This window comes from Dipodomys ordii, unplaced genomic scaffold (genome assembly GCF_000151885.1).
Source record: "Dipodomys ordii isolate 6190 unplaced genomic scaffold, Dord_2.0 Scaffold12, whole genome shotgun sequence".
Lineage (NCBI taxonomy): Eukaryota > Metazoa > Chordata > Mammalia > Rodentia > Heteromyidae > Dipodomys > Dipodomys ordii.
The window spans coordinates 2,595,392-2,614,328 of NW_012267228.1; the positions used below are offsets into that span (position 1 = coordinate 2,595,392).

At 44.9% G+C, this 18,937-nt stretch overlaps 1 protein-coding gene across 1 annotated transcript in view; it reads right to left on the reverse strand.

Annotated features, from left to right (window-relative positions):
- Nucleotides 1-18,937, reverse strand: part of Atg7 (autophagy related 7) — a 154,315-nt gene that overhangs the window by 124,666 nt on the left and 10,712 nt on the right. The window contains 3 exon segments of the mRNA XM_013010309.1: nt 2,171-2,292; nt 3,772-3,860; nt 12,977-13,183. Of these exon segments, the coding sequence (XP_012865763.1) occupies nt 2,171-2,292; nt 3,772-3,860; nt 12,977-13,183 (418 nt within the window).

Genomic DNA, 18,937 nt, shown 5'->3' on the forward strand with positions numbered 1-18,937 from the left:
GGGGGGGGCAAAAGTGTTGGCTTCCCTTTTTCTTGTCGGTCATGGGGCCTGAACTCTGGGCCTGGGTGCTGTCCCTCAGCTCTTCAGCTCAAAGCTAGGGCTCTACCACTTGAGCCACAGCGCCACTTCCGGCTTTTTCTGCTTATATGGTGCTCAGGAATCGAACCCAGGGCCTCATGCGTGCAAGGCAAGCACTCTACCACAGAGCCACCTTCCTGGCTCCAAAAGCAATAAATTTCTTAAAAGGCCCTGAACAGAGTGAACAGCTTCCTCTACTTACGACATCAAGGCACAGACACTGATAAAATATTATCCAAGCTTATCCTTGGTCCTTTTGACTTCTGCTCTTTATATTTTTGGTGGTACTAGGATTTGAACCCAGGGCCTACCACTTGATCTACTCTCATAGTTCTACGATGTTATGTGTATACATACACACATATGCACACAATGAAGCATTGTGTGTGGGGGGGGGTACTGAGATTTGAAATCAGAGCCATGTGCTTGCTAAGTGTTCTACCACTTGAGCTACATCCTGAGTCCTAAGATGACACACACACACACACACACACACACACACACACACACACCACTCTCTCTCTCTCTCTCTCTCTCTCTCTCTGTCTCTCTCTCTCTCTCATATCCATAGATTAAAGAAATAATCCCCCTTAGAACTGTGGGAGGGAATGTTACAAGGAACAAATTTAACAATACATGTGACAGTCCTCCATAAGGCATAGAAGTCACATAAATAGGAGTCATTTTAGAAAGAGGTATACACAGTGCTGTTATAAAGTGAGGAACTTACTATAATGTTGACCAAGCACCATAATATGCTAGACATTGTGCAGTGGTTTCTACATAAGAAACAGACTCCTTGCAAGAAATACATCATGAAGCCGAGCGTTGGTGGCTCAGGCGGCCTGTAATCCTACTCAGGAGGCTGAGATTTGAGGATCATGGCTCAAAGCCAGACCAGGCAGGAAAGTCTGTGAGACTCTTATCTCCAATAACCACCAGAAAACCGGAAGTGGCGCTGTGGCTCAAGTAGTAGAGCTGAGGGACAGTACCCAGGCCCAGAGTTCAAGCTCCATGACCAACCAAAAAAAAGAAAAAAAGAAATACATTAAGAGGTAGGTATTATTATTTTGATTTTACTCAAATGTGAATATTATGCCTCTGTGAACTATATAAATATAAATGTGTATCCATGTCCAGATACTATAAATATGTGTATTCTAATATACATACATGCACTCATGTATCTCTATAGGAAATGTCTCAGCACAAGTTAACACATTTCCAAAATGGGGATAGGAGCTAACATGTCACACAGGATCAAGGGAAAGTAGTTGGTGTGGAAGGACTCCTGAGGGGTCCTGGTCTATGTGGGGAGTGAGGAACTTGCCTTTCCGTGCAGTGCTGATTTACTGTGTGAGAACAAGATCATACACAAAATCAGGAGTGCCATAAAGAAATAAGTACTTTAGCAATTCATCCTTCCTTTAGGAAGGATGAAATCACAGTGGTAGAGCACTTGCCTTGCATGCCTGAGGCCCTGGGTTCGATTCCTCAGCACCACATAAGCAAAAAGAAAAAAAAGCCGGAAGTGGTGCTGTGGCTCAAATGGTAGAGAGCTAGCTTTGAGCTGAAGAGCTGAGGGACAGCGCCTAGGCCCAGAGTTCAGGCTCCACGACCGGACACCCCAAAAAAATAAAAATAAAAATGAAAGCGATGGAAGTGGTGCTGTGGCTCAAGTGGTAGAGCACTAGCCGTGAGCTGAAGAGCTGAGGGACAGCGCCCAGGCCCAGAGTTCAAGCCCCATGACTGACAAAACAAAACAAAACAAAACAAAACAAAAAAAACCCAACCAACCAAACAAACAAAAAAACAACAAAAAACCCCAATAAAAATGAAAACGAGGAGAAAACCTCCCGAAGCCTGAGAAAACTGCCTGGAGCAGATGTGCGGGCACCAATCTCCGCCTTTGTTCCAGGATGAATAGCAGAGTACACTCTGTTCTAAGCAGGACTTCGCCAGGCAGTCAGTCAGGTAGGAGCTCTGCTCTTCCTCCCTTCTGCTGCCATTGTGACGCGATGAATAGGAAGCAAACCTCACTTGCTTTCTGATAAATGATAATTACATGCATTCTCAAAGACCAGCAAATTACCTGGGCTAAATGCCATTTCTGGAAGTCTCACTTCGAAGATGATGCTGTGGGCAATGTCTCTGGCTCCCTGCAGGGTACGGTCACGGAAGCAAAGGACTTCAACAGACTGGAAACTGCCACTCCTGTCGTCATGCCCAGGATGTGCATTTATTTTATTTGTGTTAAAGAAGGAAAAGAGAGAGCCCACATAAGTACTTTAGAACCCCAGCTGCAGGGACCACACTGCCATCTCTCCTCTCTGACACCCTCAGGACATGGATGGCCTTAACCTCCCAGATTCTCAGCACAGCACACTGTGTCCCCCGCCCAAGTAATTAGAGGCAGCTGGACACTGGAAGGGCTGGGAGTTCTCTCCAGGTGGATTTTATATAGCAATCACATAGCAGAGCAGTAATTCTGACAAGAAGAGCTTCAAAATGCTGGAACAAGTGCTTCCAAGATATTGAAAAAGAGCCTTTAAAGAAACATAAGGTTCTTCTGGCCTTCTCCCTCTGAATTTGACCCTGCACTTCATGAAGCTGCACTTTGCCAGTGGTTAGGAGCCTCACTGGGAAGAGACAGATAGCCAGTCTCCCTGAGGCACAATCTATAACTTTATCTGCCTCTGTAGTCTGAAGTAAATGTTTTTACTTAAGCGAAGCAGGCACAAAGAAAAGTGCTCAATTCCTAAGCATAAATGAGCTCGTCCCTAGGTTCTTTTGGCGGTGCCCCCTCCAGAGTAACCATCAGCCCACCTTCTCCATCCTCAGAGTTTTGTAAGTGTTGCGAGTCATCATCATGAAATGTATTCTTTTGGGTCCTGCTTATTTCTCTCAACATTATGGTCTGAAAACCATCTGGATGCAGATTGGCTAAGGCAGAGCCTGCCATTGTGAGTCACAGCCCATGATTTACCACCCAGTCCTCTGTGGAAGGACACAGGCCCATTCCCCGTTTGGGGCTTGTAAGAATGCCTCTGTTAGGCCCGTGCTTGCTGGGTTCCACTGGCATCCCTGTAATGCACTGCAAATGCGAAGCACCAGGTATTTTTAGGTCTGGTGGACTGTGCCAACATTTCTGCAGCAGCTCCTGAGAGTTCCAGCTGCTCCATGTTTTTGGTGACACTTGTCTAGGTCACTTTAGTAGGTATGTGGCTAGATCTCATTAGGATTTTGGTGTTATTTCTTTGGTGACTAATGATATTCAACATATTTCAAACGAATAGTGGCCTTTTAGCTATCTTGTTTCCATTGTTTTAGGGTTATGGAAAGTAGGAAGATGGAAAAAATAACAAAATCCTCCCTAAAAGCAAGGCAGACCACAGAAGGGAGGGAGGGCTAGAGCACGTCAGGGTCACGGTCTCTGGCCCCCCACCTCACCACAGTCTAAACCATTTTTAGTACAGTTACAATCACAGGCTGTGGTTCTCCGGCAGACCAGCTTAAGTGCTCACCAGGGGTGGAAAACTGGATCACAACTGATGATTGACTTATTTCCTGGTTCTATGCCAACAATGGGGAAAAAATACATTTGGGAAAAGAGAAATATGGACATAGGCAAACCCATTGTCAAAAACACATAAACAAAGACAGACAGACACAGACACACACACTTGTAAATACCATCTGTGGGCTGCTAGGACCAAGAAATTCCTCAAAGGCCATCCAGGGTACTGGGCTAAGTTACAGGGGTCGTACACACCAACTGTTATCTGTGAATAGAAAAAACTTTCTGAGAGCAAAGTGGAGGGCCGTCGTCATGGTGCAGACATCGCTAGTACTCCCCCATCCACTTAATGTGGTTCTGCAGAGCATTAAGTTTGATACTTGGTGGAGGGATAAAGGGAAGAGAAGAGAGCCCCAGGATCTGACCCAAGTCTACAGCATTTGTCGATGGCAGGAACTGTTGCATTCTCCCCTGCACCCTGTGCTGTGAGTGGGACCTTGTGGAGGGCAGGCAGGAAACATGCTTGGAGGGAAGGAAGACAAGAAGGAAGGGAGAGACACAGGGAGGTCTGTCCCAGGCTCTACCTGGAAAACTCTACTTGAGTAAGATGGTACACTTTCTGTTTCCTTTCAAAAGACACTGCATGGCCATCACTAGATCTTGATTTCTGGATACCATTTTCTCATAAAATGAATCAGAATTGCATAGATACTATGGTTCTAGTGTTACCCACACATGGTGAATTCTAGGGCTGGGGCGGGGAAAATGCAAGATAAGCCTGGGGCATCTGATAATACCAGAAAATAAGGAAGGCTTTAGAAAAAAGAGATCAAAAGCCTGTCAAAGAGGCAGAGTTTCACTGGCTTATGCTAGAGGGAACAACTTAAACAACAAAATAAATAACAGTTCCAGTTTTTAACTGGAAATATAAAATAAGGCTTGGTGGTAACTCAAACCTCTGACCCTGGCAACTTGGGAGGTAGAGATCTGGAAGACCTAAATTTGAGGCAAACCAGGGCAAAAAAAGAAAAAAGAAAAACTTTATGCGATCTCATTTCAAATAATGGTTGGGAACAATGGTACCGACCTGTCACTCAGCTATGCAGACAAGCACAAATAGGAGGGTTGTGCTTCAGGGTGGACTGAGCGTAAAGTGAGACCCTATTTAAAAAATAACCAATGGCCGGGCGCTGGTGGCTCACGTCTGTCATCCTAGTTACTCAGGAGGCTGAGATCTGAGGATTGTGGTTCAAAGTCAGCCCGGACAGATAAGTCCGTGAAACTCTTATCTCCAATAAACCTCCTGAAAACTGGAAGTGGCACTGTAGCTCAAGTGGTAGAGCACTTGCCTTGAGCTGAAGAGCTGAGGGACAGCACTCAGGCCCAGAGTTCAAGCCCCACGACTGACATAAAAAAAAAAATGTAGATGGGTATGCCTGTAACCCTAGCTACCTAGGAGGCTAAGAATGCTGGGAAACACAATTCAAAGCCAGTCTAGGTCGAAAATAGTTGGAGACGCCTCTCCTTCTCAATGAAGAAAAATTGGATGTGGTGGAGTATACTTACTATCCTGGCTACCAGAAAGCCTAAAATAGGTGTATGCACCCAGGCATGATAATAAGCAAAAATCATGCTGGAGTGCTATATGGTAAGGGTGCCTGCTTAGCAAGTATGAGGCCCCAAGTTCAAATCCCAGGCTCTCAAAATAAAACAACAAACACCTAACCAATCAACCAATACAAAAAGGGTTCATGGAGTGGATCAAGTGAAAGAATACTCATCCTAGGCAGGGGTAAGGTCTGAGCATAACAGCACCAAATGAAAAAAAGTACAAAATAAGAATCTATGAGCCGGGCACCAGTGGCTTACATCTGTAATCCTAGCTACTCAGGAGGCTGAGATCTGAGGATCACGGTTCAAAGCCAGCCTGGGCAGATAAGTCCATTAAACTCTTATCTTCAATAAACCACCAGAAAACCAAAGTGGCACTGTGGCTCAAGTGGTAGAGTGCTAGGCCTTGAGCTGAAGAGCTCAGGGACAGGGCTCAGGCCCAGAGTTCAAGCCCCATGACCAAAAAAAAAAAAAAAATCTATGAGCCCCAATGGCAAAATAAAACAACAACAACAACAACAACAACAAAAAAACTATGAGCCCACAGTCCTAAATAATGGAGAAAATAAATGACAGTAAAGGGACAAGTCAAGCCTAACAGCAGTCAAACTATAACTGTATAAACTGTTCTCTTCAGGAGTGGAACTTAATCCTTCCTCTCCCTTGAGCAGCTAAACTCGGTGACTCACTTCTGAAAGAAAAAACCAGCAACTTTACAGTAGAAAATCCTGGTAACTACTACCTTACCCAAGTGGTCGATTTAACATTGCCAAGGGTGCCATGTGGGCGCCAGGTAGGATCAAGCCCGCATCCCACCCCTGCAGGATAGAATGACAAGGGTGTTTTGCCTTAGGTGCATTCCTTGCAAAACCCTAACCATAGCCTAACCCTAAGAACACACAGGAAAGCCCCAGTGAAAGGACAAGCCGTCCTTGAAAGTGTCAAAGGAAGTCTCAGAAACATTCCCGATCTGAGAGGCTAAGGGGACATGACACCAAAAATGCAAGTGAAACTACGCTGGAGGGGTCCCCGGGTGGGTAAGATGAAGCCACTGGGAACCATAAAGGTCTGAGTGTAGCGTGGAGGTGACAGTGATGGATCAGTACCAAGGTGACCAGTCAATGTTGTTTTTTAGTCGGTTGTGGAGCTTGAACTCGGGGCCTGGGCGCTGTCCCTCAGCCCTTCAGCTCAAGACTAGCACTCTACCACCTGAGCCACACTGCCACTTCCGGCTTTTTTTTTCTGCTTATGTGGTGCTGAAGAATTGAACCCAGAGCCTCAGGCATGCAAGGCAAGCACTCTACCACGGAGCCACCTTCCCAGCCCCCAATGTTGTTTTAACAGTGGGCTTTCCCAAGTGGAAAGAGAATGCATGGGTTGGGACAAGCAGAACTCAAAGAATCAACTCCCTGCCAGGGCTTCCTGTGACTCTGAACTTGTCTTCCTGAGGCTCTCAGGACAGGCTGCCTGCTCATCTTCCATAGGGGACACTTTTTAATTGTTTCTCTCTGGCCGTCATGACAGAGAATCTACTAAGCATAGTATATGTACTAAGCCATGGGGTTTTTTTCACTTTTTTTTTGAGGGTGGTATTTTGAGACAGGTCTTGCTATGTAGCCCTGGCTGGCCTTGAACTCAAGATCCTCCTGGCTTAGCCCTCTGAGTCCTGGGATTACAGCCGTGGGTCACTGTTCCTGCTGCACTATGCTTTATTGAACAAGAAATGGGAGAGGTAGGGGAAAGAGGTGTGATACTAGAACAGCTTACACTGAAGCAGCGGCCTGACACAGCGAAGGAGCCCTGCTGGAGAGTGGTCAGCAGGTGCTGGCTCTGCAGGTAACTGGTTTTAAGACTTGGTGGAAGTTCCTTCCTCCTGGGCAAAATGAAAAGGTTAAATCATTTTGTCTCAGGATTCCATCAACCCCACACTCAAAATTCAGATAAAGCTCATGGACTAATACAGCTATCACTAAAGCTCAGTTGGGTGGGGCACCTGAAGGTATCGAATCAACCCAGAAAACGTCCCTCCTAGTCTCCAATGTGACCCCATCAACCAGGTCCTTATCCAATGTCCTGAAGCACTCTCGTGATCTTTGACAACTGACTTAACCTCTCTGTGCCATCAGAGAACCCTCTCCTGCACTTAGCAAAGACTGGGCGTGAGGCTATTGTTTGGCAGATAGGAACATTAGCAGCATAAATTCGCTGTGCTGCACGGCTTCCTTGACCTTTCGTGCAGCTCCGCTCATCACCATATAGCTATCTACCTTTAGCTTCAAGGCTATCTTGTTTGTTGTAGACAGGAAGGATAAGAATAAGGCCCAAGTTATAAAATATTCTCTGGACCTAAGTTTTATTATAAATGTACAGTTGGGGCTGATATCTACATATAAAAATGAGAATGTTTTATCCGATACCACAAATGGATGCTAAATCCAAAGAATGAGCACATCTCAGACATTCAATGGCAATGGGGGAAATGTACTAAGCAATGTGTCTTTGAACAGAAATGCCCAAGAATAAGTTTGCTAGAACAGTCTGACCTAAGATGAGCTATAGAGAACTGGACTGATCTGCTTACAGATCAGTTGGACTGTTCTATCGCTTACAAAGGGAGGTCAGCCCAGAAAGGTGCAAAGGCAGCTCTACCCAGAGGAGGCACTTCAGGAGACAGTCAGCAGCCGTCATACAGGAAATGATAGGATCTGTCTAACATCCGACTTATTCTTTCTCTGATGATTCAAAAGTGATCCAGCCATGTGGCTCATACCTGTAATCCTAGCTACTCAGAAGACAGAGCGGAGGATCACAGTTGGAATCCAACCCATATCACAGACTCAGAACCCTTGCTCTGCATTACCCACTGTAGATCACATACTTCTCTGTATTGTCATATCAACTTACTCAACTCAACACAGCTTCAGGTGTACAGGTGATTTGAGAATTAATCAGAGCAAAATGCTCACCTTAGAAAGCCCTTACCATGAACCATATGAAAACTGCCCACTACTTCCTGAAGGCCTACTGTGTGTCAGCCACGGACCCAGGAGCTTCCCACAGAGGAACACCAGTCCTCATCAACTCACTTTTGCCTGAATTCGTTCTTCCATTGCATTTTACACAATGGGCACCAGACCACAGGATACAGAGGCAAGAGGGGGAGGAGGAATGAAAGAAGTACTGGCCCTGCTGGAGCTTCTACTTAGAGGGAAGAAAAGATATTAATCAAAGATCACCCCCCAGGGGCTGAGAAGGTGGCTCAGTGGTAGAGCGCTTGCCTTGCATACATGAGGCTCTGGGTTCGATTCCTCAGCACCACATAAGCAAAAAGAAAAAAGCTGGAAGTGGCGCTGTGGCTCAAGTGGTAGAGAGCTAGCCCTGAGCTGAAGAGCTGAGGGACAGCGCCCAGGCACAGAGTTCAGGCCCCACAACTGGACCAAAAAAAAAAGATCACCCCCCCAAAAAATAAGATGAAACTGTGCTAAACTAATGCTAAGAAGAAAGAAGCAGAGTGCTGGCATCCATGACAAGAATGCAATCTTTTTATAGAGGAAAGGGATAGTGGTTACTGTGATTTCTCACAGTAATGAAAGAAGTGAAGAAAAACACTTACGGGGATTTGGGAGAGGCGGAGAGAAGAGGACAGAAAGGGTATTGCGGGCAAAGGCTGTGAAAAGGGCCTGTAACAGGAAGCACACACTAAGACCTCCATGGAGCCAGGCCTCCATGGGGCCATATTACTCAGCTTCTACCCTTAGAGTACAGTGAAGCCTTCAGGTGTTTTATTTTTGGGAGTCAGCTGACTGTCTAGAAGACAACTTCAGAAGATGGAGGGTGACTGTAGACCACCACAGACATGAGGGAGCCTGTCCAGAAGCTACTGCATTGAGGCAGATGAAGGATGATCATAGCTTAGCTGGGGGTGGTGGCAGAAGAAATGAAAATGCAGCAGACAGAGAAGTTCAGGACATGAGATCTGTAGAGTGTAGGAGTAATGGGGCAAAGCAAAACCTGAAGGCCTGGATTTCTGGCTCCTGTGAGTAGATGGAGGTAGTGTCATTCAGCCTGTGGTACTCAGGAAAGGACCATCAGCCTTGGGGTAAAGGTCGAGAGTTGAATGTGAGGTACAAGAGCAGGCAGGCAGATCAAAGTCATGGGCATCCTGGGTGGTAAGAGAAAGCTATAGGGATTCCAACATGTCTCCATCTTCAATGTACATACACAAGGATCACTGGGGAAGAATGCCTTCCAGGGTTGGAATCTAAGTGCTGGTGAAAGAAGAGGTGGGGCTGGGGTGCAACTCAGTGGCAGAGATCCTGCCAAGCATCTTCAAGGCCCAGGACTGTATCCCTACCACTGGAAGGACAGGAGAGGGAGGGAGCAGTGGGAGGGAAACAATAGAGAAGAACATGAAGGCAAAACACAGATGCTGGAGTTTAAACTGAATAGAACACTGGTTCTTAGAAGAACAGGGTGAAAACTTTCAAGGAAATGCCATGCTCTAAGAATACTAAGGAGAAGCTAGAATTCTTCTCAAGAGCACAAACTAGGCTAAGGCACTGATTTCCATCATGTTTTCAAGGGACACATAGCTTTCAGAGAAATCACTCGTGGAATTCTGCTCAAGACCTACTTTCCCTGGCACCTCCCCTGTTCCCACTGGCCGACAGCTGTCCCCTCCTCTCTACCTTTGCACTTCATGCACCTTGAGTGTCTGGCAGCAAGCTAAGTGGAGGACTGAGAGCTGGAAAAAGCCTGGTTGCTGTGCTAGGTGCTCAGGGACTGGCAGGGATCAGACAGGAAGTGTAGGAGGAAGGCTGAGGCCAGACTTCAGAAGACAGTGCTTCTCTACACAATGAGTCAGAGAAGGGGGAAAGGTGGAGAGGCATCAGTTAGAGACAGACGGGAGACAGAGGGCAGGGAAATGGGGACACATGGGTATCTGGAGGGCAGAGACGTAGCCAGAGCCCAGGCCGTATTTGGGGGGGAATATCAGGAGGTGAGGTTACAATGATGAAGCTCCATTTAAAGAGGCCTTGAATGCTAAGCTAGTTTCAACTTTACCCTAAAATGAACAGGAACCTGGAAGAATGACATGACCAAACATTAGCAAATGCAGTTGGGCAGCATGGGGAGGTTGGATGGGAGTGTTTAGGACCACAGACTAGAGGCCATAGAAACTCCTATAATCTAGAATAAAATAGGACAAACAGGTCAGAGTATCAAAGTATCATCTCTTCAGTTCTTCTTTACTACTACCACCTAAGTTTCTGGTCAACTGTGCACAGGTCAGCATAGTCTTGCCTGAAAGACCTCCCAGTCTATGGGAACAGGTGTGACCAAATCTCAATTTCTGTCTCACAAGGAGAAGCTTACTACATGTGCTGAGGAATTCCAGCCTCTCCTGAGCCACAACCCTAACCAAGTAAAGAACAACTGGCCTGATCAGGCCAGGCAGTCGGTCTCAGCAAACCCAGAACAGATCAGGAGACCCAGGAATTTACACAGTTGTTGGGAAGAAAAGAAATGGATCCCTATGGAATACCTGCTATGAGCCAAGTATTTCACTCAGGTTTAAGCCTCACTGAACCACAGTGGGAGGTCATAGGTCATAGTGCCACCATTTAACAAAAAAAAAAGGTGAAGAAAGGCCACAGAGCCACCAAGGGAATGCTGGGCATCAAATCCAGATTTACTCTGGATTCCCAGGGTAAAGCAAAGATGGCCTCCACTCTCCTGATGTGAGAATGGAAAGGTACAAGTCCAGGGGCCATCTGCCCCTCAAATAGAAAATGCAGGCACTAAAACCCATTTCAGCTCCTTATGCTGTGCTGTACCCTCAGTTACTAACCACTCCATCTTACTGCTACTGAGTTAGCTGCATTACTATCCTATGATAATAATGGAGAAGAAAAGAATTTTAGGAAAAATTCCTTGACTTAAAAAAGGGCTTCATTTGAAAATAAAATGCTAGTGCAATTGATAAGAAATGTGTTTAGGGGCTGGGAAGATGGCTCAGTGGTAGAGCGCGTGCCTTGCATGCCTGAGGCCCTGGGTTCGATTCCTCAGCACCACATAAGCAAAAAGAAAAAAGCCGGAAGTGGTGCTGTGGCTCAAGTGGTAGAGCGCTAGCCTTGAGCTGAAGAGCTGAGGGACAGCGCCCAGGCCCAGAGTTCAGGCCCCACAACAGGACCCAAAAAAAAAAAAAAAAAGAAAAAATGTGCTTAAAAAAAAGAAAAGACACACCGTCTGGGGACATCGGCTGAATAGTAGGGTGTTCACAAGGCCCTGGCTTTGATCCTTTGACTGCAGCACCAAACAACATCCTAATTTCAGGTGTCTCTTTTCTTAGCTGTGATATACTTATACGGCTATTGAAATTATGCTACCTGATTTCACAACTGCAAAATACTTTAATCACACACACACACACACACACACACACACACACGCCAATCAGATACATGTGATAGCTTCTAAAAGATATTTACAGTACTCTTTCATTCATTCAAAAGAACTTTATTGAGAGGCTCAGACAAGTACTAGACATGTCACAGCACAGATGCACAAGGCATGGGACCTGCCCTCTAGGAGCGCACAGTCTACCATGGGACAGCTGTGGATCTGTAAATGAGGATCAGGGAGTAGTGGTGTGAGTCTTGAGAGGAACAGATCACACATGGCCACACTCAGGAGAAGGCTGTATAGTGGGAGAATTTCAGTAAGAATAGAGAAAATGACTTAGGATGTTCACAAACAGAATGTTTCAGGAAGATGATACAACAGGAGGAAAAGACAGACACACACAGAGTTCTGGGTATAACTGAGTAGGTGGTGGTGACAGTGTTAGGGAGGTGAAAAGCAGACAGTCACAGCTAGAGCAATAGTTTACAGGGAAGTAGAGGATGGGGATGAGGGAGGGAGGGTAGCTTGGGTCTGAGGGAGGATAGCACTGGGCTTGGTTAATGAATGACAGAGTGAATGTGAGCAGTGCAAGAAAGATTTTTCTATAGGTATATAAGACAAAAGCAAGGACAGGCACCAGTAATCCTAATGATTCAGGAGGCTTGAGACTTGTAGGACCAAAGGTTTGAAGCCAGCTAAGGCAGTAAAGTCCTGGAGACTCTTGCCAATTAAACAGCAAAATGCCAGACTGAGATGTGGCTCAAGTGCACCAGCCATGAGCAAGAAAGCTGAGTGAGAGCGGTATCTACCGCTGCCCAGAACTGAGACAGGGGGGCCTAACCTAAAGTGGTGGCAGTGGAAACAAACAAAAACATGGATGTACAAAGTATCAGGAGGGATAATAGAGACAACTTTAGCACCAACAGAAAGAAAGGCAACCCAAATGACTGAGCTGTAAGAAAAAGAAGGTAAAGGCTGGGAAGGTGGCTCAGTGGTAGAGCGCTTGCCTTGCATGCCTGAGGCCCTGGGTTTGATTCCTCACCACCACATAAGCAAAAAGAAAAAAGCCGGAAGTGGTGCTGTGGCTCAAGTGGTAGAGCGCTAGCCTTGAGCTGAAGAGCTGAGGGACAGCGCCCAGGCCCAGAGTTCAGGCCCCATGACTGACACCCCCCCCCAAAAAAAAAAGAAAGAAAAGGAAGGTAATTCAGAGCAAAGAGCTGACCCAGGAATGGCAGGGGTAGGAGACAGAAGGGAGAAGGGCTAAAGAGATCTAAGAGGGTTTAAATTTTATAGTAGCCTATCATAACATGAACTTCAGATTTGGTTTTTACTGAATAATAAAACCATACTCAAAGTTTCTCTGACCTTTGTCCTTTGACCTTGGAAGAAATCACTGTAGTGTTTAAGCAAAGACACCAGCACCAGGTTGCCATCATACTTGATTAAGAAGTAAGGCAGGGCCGTGACTCCTTCTGTCTGACAGAGATCATCATATGCAAGCTCCAGGGCTTGGATCTGCAAACAGAGAAGATGAAGTTATTCTCCAGAATAAATTACATACCCAGTTCTCAGCTAAAAGCTGACATCAAATAAAAGGCATCTTAAAGCCAGAAGGCTGGAAATGACTGATCATACCCATTACTCTTTAGCAGCAAATGAACAAAAATGCCCCTAATAACACCACTTAACCTTTATATAAAACTTTGCCTATGCAAGGCAATGTGTCTTACACGGCAGCACAAAGGAACATTTTGTGGTTCGTTGTGGTGGTTCTCTGAGGTGCCAGCCACAAAGGCTTAGAGATAACCAAGGTTTCATTTTCTCCTGTGATAACCCAACAAGACCCTATCAGTGATCAACTTCACCACAGTCCTCAATCTAGCTCCAATTAAGCTATAATTCACATAGCTTCTATATTGCTTGTTTAAAATGTGTATAAGTTAATGTGGATTTTTTGTTTGTTTTTTTTTTCTTTGGTTAGTCGTGGGGCCTGAACTCTGGGCCTGGGCACTGTCCCTCAGCTCTTCAGCTCAAGGCTAGCACTCTACCACTTGAGCCACAGTGCCACTTCGGGCTTTTTCTGCTTATGTGGTGCTGAGGAATTGAACCAGGGCCTCATGCATGCAAGGCAAGCACTCTACCACTGAGCCCCTAATGTGGTTTTTTTGTGGGTATATTCTCAAGGTAGAGGTAATTTTTTTTTTGTCAGTCCTGGGGCTTGAACTCTGGGCCTGGGCGCTATCCCTCAGTTCTTCAGCTCAAGGCAAGTGCTCTACCACTTAAGCCACAGAGCCACTTCCAGTTTTCTGGTGGTTTATTGAAGAAAAGAATCTTATGAACTTTTCCTGCCCCGGCTAGCTTTGAACTGTGATCCTCAGATCTCAGCCCCCTGAGTAGCTAGGATTATAGGTGTAAACCACCAGCACCTGGCTTTACTGAGGTAATCTTTGAACATTTCTGTCCCCCCTAAAATGAAAATCCATACCTTCAAGCAATTAATATCCATATACACTCATTTCCCCAACTTGGATTTCTTCTCAGAAAATTAGTTTTGTAAAATTACAATCTTGGATTTATTATAAATTAGTTAATATTAAAAAAATTATTAATGGCCTTTCTCTAGCCTCAGAATTCAGGATCTTAGTGACTAATGTTTTTCATGAATTTAGACCCATGTGACACTCCATCTTTGCCTTAACAACAGTCATAAGTCTCTAGTTTAGGGTCTGTTATTTTCATTACCTGATGATTTTAATTGCTCTTCTGGGGACTAATCTCTAATGACGACTAGCTCTGCAAGGCTCTGCACTATAATTCCTGTTGGAGAAGTTCTGCCACTTGGTTATGAGGCTGAGAGAAGGCCTGTGTTTTGTTTGAAAGACTTTATTCTCAAAGGATATTGCTTTGCATCTCCCCACAATAAAAGTGATAAACCACATTTGGGTAAATTACTGTAGTCTTTTAAAATGATCCTATAATTCCTTCCCTTAGGTATTTGGTAAAATACCACCGAACATCTGAAAAATCACTATTCATTACTTCTTTAAAAGTATCAAAACGCAGCCTGGTGCCGGTGGGTCCCGCCTGTAATCCATCACAGTGCAAAGCCAGCCCAGGCAGGAAAGTCTGTGAAACTCTTATCTCCAATAAACCACCAGAAAACCGGAAGTGGGGCTGTAGCTCAAGTGGTAGAGCGCTAGCATTGAGCTGAAGAACTGAGGGACAGCACCCAGGCCCAGAGTTCAAGCCTCACCACTGACAAAACAAACAAACAAAGTATCAAAACAGGAGCTGGGATATAGCTCAGTGGCAAAGTGCTTGTCTAGCAAGTGTAACATCCTGGGTTCAATCCCCAGTACCCTCCTCCCCTCCCCCCAGAAAAAAAAGACAAAAATAAATAAAAGTATCAAAATGGGTCAGGTGTGGTGCACAGTGGCTCAAGGCCATGATCTTAGCTACTTGGGAGACAGATCTGGAGGATCAAGTTTCTAAGCCAGCCTGGACAAAAAGTTCCATGAGATTCCATCTAATCAATGACAGGCATGGTGGTAAATGCCTGTCATCCCAGATATAAGAGGAAGTACAAACAGGAAGCTTAAAGTCCAGGCCAGCATGGGCATAAATAGAGACTGTATCTCAAAAATACCAACACAAAATGGGCTGCTGGAGTGACTCAAGTTGTACAGCACCTGAGTTTTTAAAAAGTATGAAGATGAATATACAAAATATATTAGGAACATTTTTTTTTTTCAGTTGTGGGGCTTGAACTCTGGGCTTGGGCGCTATGCCTCAGCTCTTCAGCTCAAGGTGAGTGCTCTACCGCTTGAGCCACAGCACCACTTCCGGTTTTCTAGGGATTTATTGGAGATAAGAGTCTCACGGGCTTTTCTGCCCAGGCTGGCTTTGAACCTCAATCCTCAGATCTTGGCCTCCTGAGTAGTTAGGATTACAGGCATAAGCCACCGGCGCCCGGCCAGGAACATTTTGTGAATACCATTCTCAGTACCATTTCTGGAGGATTCTATAACCATTGCCTTTCAATCCAGAGAAATGCTGCTTGTCTTTGGTTCAATTGTCTTGGACAATTACTTACCTGGAAACCCAATTTTGCCTGCATTTTGCGTTGTCCATACCTGTTTTGGTGAAAACCTTTGATCCAAGCTCACTGGCCCCTGAATAAGAGGTATGCTTTCAGGAAGACAAAGAGCAGGATAGCAAAACCAGTAATAGAAGTGGTACTTCTTCAGATCCTAGAATAAAAAATACAAAACCAGACACTAGAGTTGCACTGGTCATTAAACTGAAATGCATCCATTAATACAACTACTTACAGCCACAAAGAGAGAAAAGCTGATGTACACAGAGTATGTCCAGCTTGTCAAATATTCTCATCTACAGGAGAAACTGCAAAAGAGCACAGAGCTTCCTTGACCCAGAAAGCCCTCACATACTATCTAGTAATATAAAGCATTCTACCAATCATTTTCTAACAGAAAATGCAAAATAAGTCATTACCTCTGCCACATGCTTTAATAACAAACCACCTGGGAGGAATCCATTATTATCCCATCTTAAAGCAGAAAACTGAAGCTTAGGAATGGGTAAATGACTTGAAACCAACAGATTGGTACATGGCAAAGCAGGGATCAGAGCTGTTTCAAAACTGTACCCCATGTACTCAATGAGCCAAGGCTGCAGGCCCCACCTCTGAACACAAGTACATTCTGCGAAGTCACGTAAGGTATTATTCAGAAAGCTATGATATTCATAAACCTACACATGCGTGACAGGAACCCTCTGTTGAAATGCTTGGGATTCTGAAGTATTTGTATGGGTGTGGGGGGGGTGTGGGGGGATAGATAGATAGATAGATCGATCAATCGATAAGGAAACTCACTTACGTTTTATATTCACTGTATGTACGTGCCCTATTTTCAGGCACCTGATTTTTCTTTTTCTTTTTTTTGGGGTCCAGTCTTGGGGCTTAAACACTGGGTCTGGGCGCTGTCCCTCAGCTCTTCAGCTCAAGGTTAGTGCTCTACCATTTGAGCCACAGCGCCACTTCTGGCTTTTTTCTTTTTTCTTATGTGGTGCTGAGGAATCGAACCCAGGGCCTCATGCATGCAAGGCAAGCGCTCTACCACTGAGCCACCTTCCCAGCCCCAGGCACCTGATTTTTAACTTCAGCCATCACAGGAGGCTGAGTGTGAAATTTTTCACTTGTGGTATCTGGTCAACATTTGATAAGTTTTAGACTTGGAAGTATTTCAGAGTTTAGGTTTTCAAATGAGGGATGCTTGACTGATCTAATGTTGCCCTTGGCAATGCCGTCCTAGTGAAGTATGTACAAAATATCTAAGGTAAAACATGAGATAATCTGCAATATCATTAATAGGTCTGAGTCCCATGCCTGGACAGTTCCTTACCACAGCTCACTCTCTGTAGTAGAGATAAAGCAAGTGCTTGACTAACAGTATGAGTCACCAATCACCAACCGACAAAAGGGTTGACCACTCCCACCCCAGGTCCGAGAGTCTGAGGTAAAGGGGTTTGGGGGGCTGTCCCTGAGATCCCCACTTGGCTGATGGCTCTTGCCTCTGAATTTCTGCAGCCTGGAACTAGAATCTCAAGAACTAGGAAACTTCTTCCCCCACAGAGCCTAATCACCTTCCTGTCACTCATTTTATTTTTTTTTTGGAGGATATTAATTGTACCAATGAGTTTTTGCCATAATACATAGCTTTTCTTTTTTATCAGTCATGGGGCTTGAACTCTGGGCTTGGGCACTATCCCTGTGCTCTTCAGCTCAAGGCCAGTGCTCTACCGCTTTAGTTACAGCACCACTTCCGGTTTTCTAGTGGTTTATTGGAGATAAGAGTCTCACGGACTTTTCTGCCTGGGCTGGCTTTGAACCGTGATCCTCAGATCTCAGCCTCCTCAGTAGCTAGGATTACAGGCATGAGCCACCAGCACCCAGCTGATACATGACTTTTTGTTGGGACATAATTCATATACCATAAAATCTACCATGTGCAAGTGTATACTATGATGTAGATTTCTTTAGTTCAGTATATGGACAAGGCTGAATAAACATAACAGCTACTTCTAGAACATTTCCAGCAGCCTAGAAAGTAACCCTTTATCAGCAGTAAATCCTCTTCTTCTGGGGCTTTTCATGTAAATAGAACCATGCTTGCTGGTTTTTTGTGTTTTCTTTTCTTTTGATTTTGGGGCATTTTTTTTTTTTTGGTGCCAGTACTGAGTCTTGAACTCAGGGCCTAAGTGCTCTGAGTTTTTTTCACTTGAGGCTGTCACCCCTACCTTTGAGCAATTGCTCCACTTCTAGCTTTTTGCTGTCTAACTGGAGATCAGAATTCTCACAGACCTTTCTGCTGAATGTGGCCTCAAATCTTGATCTTCAGATCTTAGCCTGCTGAGGAACTAGGAGTACAGCAGTGAGCCATTGGTGCCTGACTGGACGGCTTTTAAAATATAAATTTAGGGCTGGGAAGGTGGCTCAGTGGTAGAACACTTGCCTTGCATGCATGAGGCCCTGGGTTCAATTCCTCAGCACCACAAAAGCAAACAGAAGAAAGCCAGAAGTGGCCCTGTGGCTTAAGTGGTAGAGAGCTAGCCTTGAGCTGAAGAGCTGAGGGACAGCGCCCAGGCCCAGAGTTCAGGCCTCACGACCGGATCCCCCAAAAAACAAAAACAAACAAACAAAAAATATAAATTTATATATAAACATGCTTCCAGATAAGAAAGACTAGTAACTATAGTTTCCATAGTCTCTAACTATGCCACTAATTGATCAGCATAGAAAAAATTCCCTTTTCACAATGGTGCAATAAAGCGCAAAACTGAAATTAATGAAGTGTCTGGTCCTTTGAGGCAGAAAAATAGCAGAAAGGAAAGCAGAAACGTCCCCAGAGCTTATTCTCTCTCCTTTGTGCTTAAATGATTTGTCATAACTGATCTTTTAGCAAAAGGTTAACCAATTCAAGATGAAGGACCTCACACATTCTAAGAAGCTTTATCAGGTCATCTTCCAGAGTCAAAAAGCTTGAATTTCTTATGATTCCTTTCAGGTCATAAAGGGCTTAGATCAAATTAAACACAAAGCCCCTTGTGTCTGCAGATTTTAAAGAAGAGATTATAATTTTTTTTAAGTCAGGCTAAGAATGTTTAGTAAAAAGGGGAATAAAGGCCAACACACCTACTGATCTAGGAAATGTCCTAAAATTTTAAGTAAGAGCTAGTGTTACCTTCTCATCAGGCACCAATCGCCAATTGTGTTCTTTCTTTCTTTTCTTTTCTTTTTTTTTT